General features: G+C 48.2%; 1 protein-coding gene across 1 annotated transcript in view; it reads right to left on the bottom strand.

Annotated features, from left to right (window-relative positions):
- LOC141141294 (S1 RNA-binding domain-containing protein 1-like) overlaps positions 1-10,896 on the bottom strand; it is a 201,916-nt gene extending 191,020 nt beyond the window's left edge. Inside the window, exon 1 of the mRNA XM_073628969.1 lies at positions 10,626-10,896. Coding sequence (XP_073485070.1) covers positions 10,626-10,811 — 186 coding nt within the window. The 5' untranslated portion in view covers positions 10,812-10,896. The remainder of the gene's footprint in view (positions 1-10,625) is intronic.
- Positions 10,897-12,224: the final 1,328 nt, after the last annotated feature.

Here is a 12,224-nt window from a genome sequence, read left to right as displayed (position 1 = left end):
GGTCATCCACTTCCAATCCCTGGGACAAGTGCTCATCCTTGGAGACCTCAATGCTAGGACAGAAGGGAAAAGGACTAAGTTCTGATGGCAACACATACATAATGGGCCATGCAAATTACGGTCATGAGTTGATACAGATACAAAGAAACAGCTATGACAGTACAATCAACAAAAAAGGAAGAAAGTTGCTGAATCTGTGTCGCAGTCTGGGCTTCTACATCCTCAACGGCCGAACCAAGGGAGACTCTACACATTAAACTCCCACATAGGCAGCAATGTGGTAGACTATGCCATCACAGATATGAACCCCACACTCATCAATGGATTTACAGTCACCCCACAAACACACCTATCAGATTACAACCAAGTACTGCTATATATTAGATCTTCAAACAAACCATCTCCAAAACTCGCTTCTCTCTGCAACCTGCCACCATCATTTAAATGGTCCAAATAGTCTACCACAAAATTCAGAGATGTAATGAACAGACCTGACATCAAAAAAGAGCTTGAAAACTTCCAAAGCAATGCCTGTGAGGTAAGCCCACGAGGTGTGAACCAGGCAGCAAAGGACTTCCACAAATTATTATACCTCATTGCCCAGCTGAGAAAAGTCAAGAAATCACCCAACAAAGAATCCAAAAAATGGTTTGACAAAGAATGCAAAAGAGTTAAGGAGTAATTTACGGACAGTCTCCAATAACAAACACAGAGACCCTGACAACACTGACCTAAAGTGGAGTTCCACCCAAAAATGGAACTTAGACTTTTTGGATTCCTCCCCCCCTCCGGTATCACATTTGGCACCTTTCAGGGGGGAGGAGGGAGCAGATACCTGTCTAATACAGGTATTTGCTCCCACTTCCTGGCATAGCTAACCGCGGCGCTTGCGGTGACCTATGCCACTTCTGGCGCCTACCCCGTCCTCCCCCGCTGTATTCTGTGAGACACAGAACACAGCAGGGACCTGAGAGGACGCGCATGCGCAGTAGGGAGCCAGGAAGTGAAGCCGCACGGCTTCACTTCCTTATTCCCTTACCGAGGATGGCGGCAGCAGCAGCCGAGAGCCGAAGGACGGATCGGCTTCGGCTGCCAACATCGCGGACTCCCTGGACAGGTAAGTGTCCATATATTAAAAGTCAGCAGCTGCAGTATTTGTAGCTGCTGGCTTTTAATATTTTTTTTTTCAGCGGACCTCCACTTAAGGATAGCCCATGTCACCCTATAGAAAAAATACAAACAAACCCTTAAAAAGAAAAAAAAACACTTCATCTCCAACAACCTACAATAATTAGAAGAGGCACTTCAGGAAAACTCTTTATGGGAAATATGGTAAAATATTTGCTCGGCACCGAGGAAAAACACCCTCCACATCCAAAATTGGGACATCTGGCCCAACCACTTTAAGAACTTCTACAAAGAAATTCCAGAAGAGGAGCTAACAGTAAACAAAAAGACATAATCAAAAGACTAATACCCCGTACACACGAACGGATTTTCCGCCAACAAGCCCGTGGATTTTTGCTTGAAGGTTGTTTGCTTAAACTTGTCTTGCATACACACGGTCACACAAATGTTGGCCAACAATTCTGAATGTGGGAACGCGGTGGCGTACAAGACGTACGACGAGCCGAGAAAAATGAAGTTCAATAGCCAGTGCGGCTCCTCTGCTTGATTCTGAGCATGCGTGAACTTTTGTGCGACGGACATGTGTACACACGATTGGACTTTCCGACAACAAAGTTTTTTTGGCGGAAAATTTGAGAACATGCTAGCCAACATTTGTTGGCGGAAAGTCCGACAGCAAATGTTCAATGGAGCATACACACGGTCGCACTTTCCAACAACAAGCTCACATCCAACATGTCCTGTCGGAAAGTCCAACCGCGTGTACGCGGCATAAGGCTTAATGTACACGGAACGTTTTTACAACCTCTCCTGAACGATTTAACTTGATAGATAAAAACCCACGTTTAAAACGTCTGTTTTGCCGCGTTTGCGTTTAGAAGTGTTTGGAAAAAAATTTTTTTTTTTTTTTCAAAAATAGCCAAAAATGAAAGAGGCCTGTTAACGAAACGTGGCTAAATGCCGGTACCGCGTTTAGCCACGTTTAACGGTGTTTAGCGTCTGAAACGTTGGAAACTTCGGGGTCTGGACTCATTTTTTGGCCTTCAAAGAAAGGCCTCTAAACACAACTGCCTAAAAACGACATTAAACGAACCTGTGTACACGTACACATAAGATAACATTGGATGAGTTCAGGGGCAGCTGAAAAAAAGCATGAAAGACAAAAACAGAACATTCCATAGCTCAACTTACCAACCAGTCTGCCAACTGACCAAATTAACCTGTCCAACAGTCTGTGTTAAAAACAGGGGTTTAGTTAGCACACATTTGCAAATGCATGCATAAGCTACAAGGCCTCTTCTCGGCACCCTGTGTATACTTGCAGCCCTAACGCTACTGAATTTATAAGTGTCTCCACAATTTAATGCATGTTCTTCCATTGTGGAGACGCTTATAAATTCAGTATCTCACATAAAAAACATAATGAATGGTTCCAAAAAAATATATACGTTGGAGAATGGAGACACACAAACTCCAAGAAACTGTCTACCAGTCACTGCAGTGAGACTACAAACTTGCCCCTTAACTGGAGGTGCTACAAGACCCCAAAGACAGACAGACCCTGAGCCTGTACAGACTGAGCGCCCACAGCCTGGAAATTGAATTAGGACAGCACGGATAGACCTACAAGCTAAGAGAAAGTAGACTGTGCCAGCAATGTGACCAGGGGGTCCCGGGAGGATGGGGACCACTTCCTGCTACATTCCCCCCAAGTACTCATCAGTGAGGGACACTCACTTCCAGAGACTCTCCGCTTTCATCCCGGACTTCAATTCTATAGAAGAGAAGAGGAAACTCCAAATTCTACTGGGAGAAGAGGAGCCAACTGTGAAAATAGCTGCACAATACGTGACATCATGTCAAAGACTGAGAAGGACATGAAAAACTGTGGACTGACTCCCATTCCCCATTAACCCCCCCCCCCTTATACAAACTCAACTGCTTTGGCAATGCTAACATTTATTTGGTCCTGCCAATAAAGCTTATTTGAATTGAATAAAATTGAGGGGGGGGGGGGGGAGAGAGAGATATCTGCAAGGATCGGCAGATCAAGGTCAGGGATGAGGAGGATAGTTGTTTATCACAAAGGTAACAGAGAAAATTGAGTACTGTCCGTGATACTTTTTTTATTTGCACTAACATACAATTTTTCAGGACAAGCTTTCGGGGTATGTCCCCTTCTTCAAGGTCCAAGCAGTACTGATTCACAAATTTTTAAGAAGCATGTTAAAGAAAAAAAAAAAAAAAGAAAAGGGAAAGCCAAACACATACAAATCAATGGTAATAAAGATAGCAGCAGAGTTAGTGAGATAAGACAGAGGGAGAGGGAGCTATAGAATGCAGGGGGGATTCTAGTCACAGAGGGGTCATAATCTGTGTCTTATCTCACTAACTCTGCTGCTATCTTTATTACCATTGATTTGTATGTGTTTGGCTTTCCCTTTTCTTTTTTTTTTTTTTTTTCTTTAACATGCTTCTTAAAAATTTGTGAATCAGTACTGCTTGGACCTTGAAGAAGGGGACATACCCCGAAAGCTTGTCCTGAAAAATTGTATGTTAGTGCAAATAAAAAAAGTATCACGGACAGTACTCAATTTTCTCTGTCACAATTGCACTAATACGGCTACAATCAAATCAAGTATGTCACAAAGGTAACATAATGGTACAAGGCACAGAGGAAACAGCAGAGTTAGGTCTTCCCCCAACTTAAAGATCAGACCAAGGCTTAGAAGGATCTAAACGTCAGATAAAAATGATGAGGAACAGATACCAACAGCGACAAGTCCATAGACATGCCTGCTCACCCCTCACCCAACACCCTCAGAGATTTCTTATCTCAACTCAAGAGAGATTTTGTACAGTTCAAAGAACAGCATCAAAGACAGTTAGGTGACAAAAATTTAAATGACCAGCTGAGGGAAGAGATGAACACACTCAAAGTTGAAAGCAAGTCTGTCCTATTAGAAATGTGATCTGCAATGCAACAGCTACAAGAAAATGCTCAATTCAGGGAAGAGATAAGGACACTAAAATCACAAATGGTGCTCCACAATCAGGAAACAGAATTAAAAGGGATGGTTTGTACAAAGTGCCCATAAACCAACAGATTGGTGGGAATCATCAACTTCCAAAAATTAACATCACAAAGCCCAGCAATAGCCAAGACAACTCCAATAATCCGGAAACCCCAAACAAATCATTATTAAACCACGTGAACAAGCAACAAATTCCTGAAATAGTTTTGATAGACTCAAATGGGAACAGCTCTTCCCAGGAACAAGAGTATCCAAAATTCACTGTTCCACAATTGAACAGGTAACAGGAGTCATCAACGATCCATATTTCACTAACCCCAAACATATCATCATACACAAAGGCACAAACAACATCCAGGAACTACGGGTCTCAAACTGGTGGCCCTCCAGCTGTTGTGAAACTACAAGTCCCATCATGCCTCTGCCTGTGGGAGTCATGCTTGTAACAGTCAGCCTTGCAATGCCTCATGGGACTTGTAGTTTCGCAACAGCTGGAGGGCCGCCAGTTTGAGACCCCTGGTTCACAACAAAAATTCCCACAGTCCAAAGTAATTCTGTCCAAGGAGGGACATATCAAACAACATAATCCAGCAAAACACAGAGCTGGCAGACAAAACCAGGTCAAAGCTTTCCATTCACCTGGCACAACATCATTCTATAATGCCCCAACACCTCTATGACAACAAGCATCTGAACAAACAAGGGGTCAGTCACTGGCAAGAGAATTACATTGTTCTTGAGAGAACTCATAACCCTGGACCTGGCACAAACCATTCTCAGACACAATTACAAAAGTAAAAGACCCCAAACCCCACCACTAATCCAATGAAACAATACACTCAAACAAAAAAACAGGGCCACGAAGATGACAAGAATGGAGGAAACCACCTGCCCCAAGATGAACATCAAGACCACCACAAAGCAAAGAAATTGAGGTGATAAGAACCCTCACCTTCCTCAGCACATTATGCAATAAACTAATGTGACTAAGATAAATAGGCAAAAAAGACAATGACAACCACCCATAATCCAGTTTGTCCCAGGAAATTTACCCATTACAAGGTATATAAATACAAACAAAAAATTACATCATTAGTAATTAGTAGCTGGAACATTCAGCAGAGTTCCCTTATTTCAGATCAGACACCTATGAGGTCCTACAAAGTGAGGTCATCCACTTCCAATCCCTGGGACAAGTGCTCATCTTTGGAGACTCATTGCAGAGCTGGTGGGAAACAGATGAAGCATCGGATCCATGCTGCATCCACCTAGGTGAGTATTAAGGCCCGTACACACGATCGGACTTTTTGACAACAAACATGCAAATTAGCTGTTTTGGAGCAACATCCGACCGTGTGTACGCTCCATCGGACAAACTTTTTCTGTTTCCATCGGACTTTTGTTGGCTGTGCGAACGGACAAACCTTCCGGCAACAAAAGTTCGATGGAGCAAAATCCGATCGTGTGTACACAAAAGCATCGGACTTTTGTACAAACTACAGTACACGGCCGCGAGAATGTTTCCAGCGCGAACCCATCGCACTGCACTGAGAATGAATGGAGAGAAGACAGCGGCTCCTCTCCATTCATAAACTGACACATCGTAATCACAGGAGATTACAATGTTTCAGTTATGTGAATGGACAGAGTCAAGCACCGATCACCGCTGTATGTCACTAAACAGCTGAAAGCCGCGGGGGCAGAAGCTTGTAACTTCCTCACACACCGCTCACCGCTGACAGTCCAGGTATCGGGGGAAGCATCGGGAGCATTTGCCTGAGTACAAGTATTTGGACAAATGCTCGGTATCGGGACAACGCTAGTTCTAGTGCATTCCGGTGTGTTCTTGATGCGTTTTACTGCATTCCAGTTCAGGAAAAATCCACCTTTTTTTTTCCTGGAACTGACCGCACTGGTGTGAACGATGCTATTGGAAGCCATATAATCTACTTTCTGTGTGTTTTCGATGCAGGAAAAAAAGAAAAAAGAAAAAAAAAAAAAAAAAAAAAAAAATCGCACTGGACTACATGTTGTGTGAACTGTCCCTGATTTTCCTGTCTTGGTGAACAAAGACAACGTTCAGGTGACTGTCTGCATTATAATTGCAGTAATTCATCGACCGTCATACCAATAAGACTACAAATAAATCGGCCAATGTACGGAAAACGATGGGAGGGGATTGGGCAGCTCAGAGAACCAACCACAACCCTGCAGTGCAGGCGCTCTCCAAGTCATGGCAGCGATCTGTAATACCGGCCAATCCGATCGCTCCACGGATCATTATCCTGAGCACCGCCGGCCGCCATCAATTGCTGATCAATGCCGCTCACATCACTATGGGGGGGATCCAAAACCAAGACCACCCAGCCAATCACAACTCCAAACACATCAGGGGGGGGGGGGATTTACTAAAACTGGAGAGAGCAGAATCTGGTGCAGTTGTACAGGGCAGCCAATCAGCTCCTAGCTTCAGCTTGTTCTATGAAGCTTTCACAATAAAACCTGGAAGCTGATTGGCTGCCATCCACAGCTGCATCAGATTGTGCTCTCTCCAGTTTTAGTAAATCAAACCCGATGGAGCGACCAATCACCACTTCTCTTTCTAACCGACATTGTAATGCAACGATAATAGACGGATGATGTATGGAGAGAGGAGGGGATGTCATCTGCTAACGATGAAGAAATCCCCCCCCCCCCCCCCCAGTGTGGGGTACGGCTCCTCCCCCCCCTCCCCTCCGGATCTCCCCGGTGACATAACCCGGCACCCCGATCCCCGCACACCTCTATATGTTCCAACCGGCGCCGCTTCAATCTTCCTGCGCTCTCCGGCCTCGCCTCCTCCTCTACGCACCGCTCCGAGGACCAAAACACCGGGCGACAGAGACAAATCACCACTTCTCTTTCTAACCGTCATTGTAATGCAACGTGTAGTGTCACTATGGAGGTCAGTGTAGTGTCACTATGGAGGTCAGTGTAGTGTCACTATGGGGGCAGTGTAGTGTCACTATGGGAGGTCAGTGTAGTGTCACTATGGGGGGTCAGTGTAGTGTCACTATGGGGGGTCAGTGTAGTGTCACTATGGGCGGTCAGTGTAGTGTCACTATGGGGGGCAGTGTAGTGTCACTATGGGGGGCAGTGTAGTGTCACTATGGGCGGTCAGTGTAGTGTCACTATGGGGGGCAGTGTAGTGTCACTATGGGGGTCAGTGTAGTGTCACTATGGGGGGCAGTGTAGTGTCACTATGGGAGGGCAGTGTAGTGTCACTATGGGAGGGCAGTGTAGTGTCACTATGGGGGGCAGTGTAGTGTCACTATGGGGGGCAGTGTAGTGTCACTATGGGGGGTCAGTGTAGTGTCACTATGGGGGGTCAGTGTAGTGTCACTATGGAGGTCAGTGTAGTGGACAGTATTGGAGGAGACAAGTCAGTGCAGCCAAGTCCTGTCTCTGCCGATGACTGACCCCTATCACAGGATCTGTTACACACACACAGATCCTCAGTGTCTGGGGGAGGGGCGCTGATGTTCTCCTAACCAGCAGGAGCCCGGGAGGAAGGACATCTCCCATACTGTTATGATAAGGTCAGTACATGTGTTAGGGGGATGTTGTGTAATTATTGTGCTAGGGGACAGACTGCTGCTTCCCCCATGTAATGTGCTCTCTTGTGCCCAGTGCCCACCATGTCATGTGCCTTGCAGTGCCCCCCATGTAATGTGCTGTGCCCACCATGTCCTGTCATGTGCCTTGCAGTGCCCCCCATGTAATGTTCTGTGCCCACCATGTCATGTGCATTGCAGTGCCCCCATGTAATGTTCTGTGCCCACCATGTCATGTGCATTGCAGTGCCCCCATGTAATGTGCTGTGCCCACCATGTCATGTCATGTCATGTGCATTGCAGTGCCCACTATGTAAAGTGCTGTGCCCCGCATGTCATGTACCTTGCAGTGCCCCCCCATGTAATGTGCTGTGCCCACTATGTCATGTCATGTGCCTTGCAGTGCCCCCATGTAATGTGCTGTGCCCACCATGTCATGTCATGTGCCTTGCAGTGCCCCCCGTGAAATGTGCTGTGCCCACCATGTCATGTCATGTGCCTTGCAGTGCCCCCCGTGTAATGTGCTGTGCCCACCATGTCCTGTCATGTGCATTGCAGTGCCCCTATGTAATGTGCTGTGCCCACCATGTCATGTGCATTGCAGTGCCCACTATGTAAAGTTCTGTGCACACCATGTCATGTGCATTGCAGTGCCCCCCATGTAATGTGCTGTGCCCACCATGTCATGTCATGTGCCTTGCAGTGTCCCCATGTAATGTTCTGTGCCCACCATGTCATGTCATGTGCCTTGCAGTGCCCCCCCATGTAATGTGCTGTGCCCACCATGTCATGTGCCTTGCAGTGTCCCCATGTAATGTGCTGTGCCCACAATGTCATGTCATGTGCCTTGCAGTGCCCCCATGTAATGTGCTGTGCCCACCATGTCATGTCATGTGCCTTGCAGTGCCCCCCATGTTATGTGCTGTGCCCACCATGTCATGTGCCTTGCAATGCCCCCCATGTAATGTGCTGTGTCCAGTATGTCATTTGCTGTACGTTGCAGTGCCCACCATGTAATGCGCTGTGCTGAACAATGTCATGTGCTGTGCATTGCATTGCCCTTCATGTGATGTGCAGTGCCCACTATGTCATGCTGTGCCTTGCAGTGCCCACCATGTCATGTGCAGTTCCTAACATGTAATGTGCAGTTGCATTTCCCACCATGAAACGTGCTATGCCATGCAGTGCCCACCATGTAATGTGTTGTGCCCACCATGTAATGTTATGTGCCATTCAGTGCCCACCATGTAATGCGCTGTGCCCACCATGTCATGTGCCTTGCAGTGCCCCCCATGTAATGTGCTGTGTCCAGTATGTCATTTGCTGTACATTGCAGTGCCCACCATGTAATGCGCTGTGCTGACCATGTCATGTGCTGTGCATTACATTGCCCTTCATGTGATGTGCAGTGCCCACTATGTCATGCTGTGCCTTGCATTGCCCACCATGTAATGTGCAGTGCCCACCATGTCATGTGATGTGCCATCCAGTGCCAACCATGTCATGTGCAATGCCCACCATGTCATGGCTGTGCCTTGCAATGCCCGCTATGTAATTTGCAGTGTCCACCATGTCATGTGCTGTGCCATACAGTGATCCCACCATGTAATGTGCAGTGCCCACCGTGTAATGTGCAGCGCCCACCATGTCATGTGCACTTCCCACCATGTCATGTGCTATGCTGTGCCCACCCTGCCATGTGCTGTGCCCAGCATGTAGTGTGTTGTGCCCACTGTGTAATGTGCTGTGCTGTTCAACAGTGCCCACCATGTCATGTGCAGTTCCTAACATGTAATGTGCAGTTGCATTTCCCACCATGAAACGTGCTATGCCATGCAGTGCCCACCATGTAATGTGTTGTGCCCACCATGTAATGTTATGTGCCATTCAGTGCCCACCATGTAATGTGCTGTGCCCACCACGTCATGTGCTGTGCCATGTAATGCGCTGTACCCACCATGTAATGTGCTGTGTCATACAGTGCCCACCATGTCATGTGCAGTGCCCATCATATAAATTGCTGTGCAGTGCCCACCTAGTATGGTGGACAGTGTAGTATGGTGGACAGTGTAGTATGGTGGACAGTGTAGTATGGTGGACAGTGTAGTGTAGTATAGTGGACAGTGTAGTGTAGTATAGTGGACAGTGTAGTATGGTGGTCAGTATAGTGTAGTATAGTGGACAGTGTAGTATGGTGGTCAGTATAGTGGACAGTTTAGTATAGTTGTCAGTGTAGTATGGTGGCGAGTATAGTATAGTGGTCAGTGTAGTGGACAGTGTAGTTCTCAGTGTAGTGGTCAGTATAGGAATCAGGTAGGTCAGTACTATTGTATTTGAAGGGACTCAGGGATAGCTAAAAGTCCGCAGGTTGGGGGGGGGGGGGGGCGCAAATTACTTGCCTTGCCCCGGGTGCTGACAACCCACGCTACGCCACTGAGGGGGTGTCATCTGGTAACGATGAAGAAATCCCCCCCCTCCCCAGTGTGGGGTGCGGCTCCTCCCCCCCCTCCCCTCCGGATCTCCCCGGTGACATACACCGCCACCCGGCACCCCGATCCCCGCACACCTCTATATGTTCCAACCGGCGCCGCTTCAATCTTCCTGCGTTCTCCGGCCTTGCCTCCTCCTCTACGCACCGCACCGAGGACCAAAACACCGGGCGACAGAGACAAATCACCACTTCTCTTTCTAACCGACATTGTAATGCAACGATAATAAACGGATGATGTATGGAGAGAGGAGGGGGTGTCATCTGCTAACGATGAAGAAATCCCCCCCCCCCCCAGTGTGGGGTACGGCTCCTCCCCCCCTCCCCTCCGGATCTCCCCGGTGACATACACCGCCACCCGGCACCCCGATCCCCGCACACCTCTATATCTTCCAACCGGCGCCGCTTCAATCTTCCTGCGTTCTCCGGCCTTGCCTCCTTCTCTACGCACCGCACCGAGGACCAAAACACCGGGCGACAGAGACAAATCACCACTTCTCTTTCTAACCGACATTGTAATGCAACGATAATAAACGGATGATGTATGGAGAGAGGAGGGGATGTCATCTGCTAACGATGAAGAAATCCCCCCCCAGTGTGGGGTACGGCTCCTCCCCCCCCTCCCCTCCGGATCTCCCCGGTGACATACACCGCCACCCGGCACCCCGATCCCCGCACACCTCTATATCTTCCAACCGGCGCCGCTTCAATCTTCCTGCGTTCTCCGGCCTTGCCTCCTTCTCTACGCACCGCACCGAGGACCAAAACACCGGGCGACAGAGACAAATCACCACTTCTCTTTCTAACCGACATTGTAATGCAACGATAATAAACGGATGATGTATGGAGAGAGGAGGGGGTGTCATCTGCTAACGATGAAGAAATCCTCCCCCCCCCCAGTGTGGGGTACGGCTCCTCCCCCCCCTCCCCTCCGGATCTCCCCGGTGACATAACCCGGCACCCCGATCCCCGCACACCTCTATATCTTCCAACCGGCGCCGCTTCAATCTTCCTGCGTTCTCCGGTGTCTTGTCGATTAGTGCCTCCCGTCGAATAATGCATCCACTACGTCACACCAGCTGATTCCCCTATCAGCTGGCATGACGTAAGACTGCACATGCGCAGTTCGTCGGATGCATTTTCCGACGGGAGTCACAGAATACAGTGGAGAGGCAGTGTAGGAGAGGCTAGAGGAGATACTTTGAGCTCTGATTCCCGGGAACCCCCTTAATGAAAACACACCAAACTTGGCACACTTTTAGGGAACACCGCTGGCTGTATGTGGTAGAAATTTTGGGTCCAGGGAACCGAACGGCAGCCGGTACCGACTCCCGAAAGTGAGCCGCTTGCTTCATTTTTCCGCTGGCAGAAAGAGAAAACAGTGTAGGAGAGGCTCGGGAGATATTTTGAGCTCCTGTATCCGGGGACCCGCTCCATGAAAAGCCACCAAACTTGGCACACTTATAGGGAAGACCCATGTCTGCAGGTGGAAAAAATTTCGGGTCCAGGAAACTAAAGGGCAGCCGGTACCGAATCCCCAAAGTGGGCCACTCGCTTCATTGTTCCGCCTGGGGGAAAAAATGGGCGACTTTGAGCTCCGGTTTCTGGGGACCCACGGGGTCAAATCCCACCAAATTTGGCACACTTATAGTGGAGAGCCATGACTATACGTCCAAAAAATTTCAGCTCCAGGGAGCCAAAGGAAAGCCAGTACCGACTCCCCAAAGTAGGCCCCTCACTTAACATGGGAGTCTATGGGGAAACCAGGCAAAATTGTGACGGATTTCACTTATCGCTCAACCATTCGACGACCGAATGGCCTAGTGACACCAAACTTGCACCCCTTTTTCACAAATATCACAGCTATACCTCATAAAAATGTGGAGGTTCGGGGACCTTTTACCGGGGATTTACCGGGGCAACAATGTTGACCGTCTACCCCCACACCAAACCGGGGTCCGGTACCCCAACCGGAACCCT

This window comes from Aquarana catesbeiana, linkage group LG04 (assembly GCF_042186555.1).
Source record: "Aquarana catesbeiana isolate 2022-GZ linkage group LG04, ASM4218655v1, whole genome shotgun sequence".
Taxonomy (NCBI): Eukaryota; Metazoa; Chordata; class Amphibia; order Anura; family Ranidae; genus Aquarana; species Aquarana catesbeiana.
This window is presented reverse-complemented; position numbering and strand designations above follow the sequence as displayed.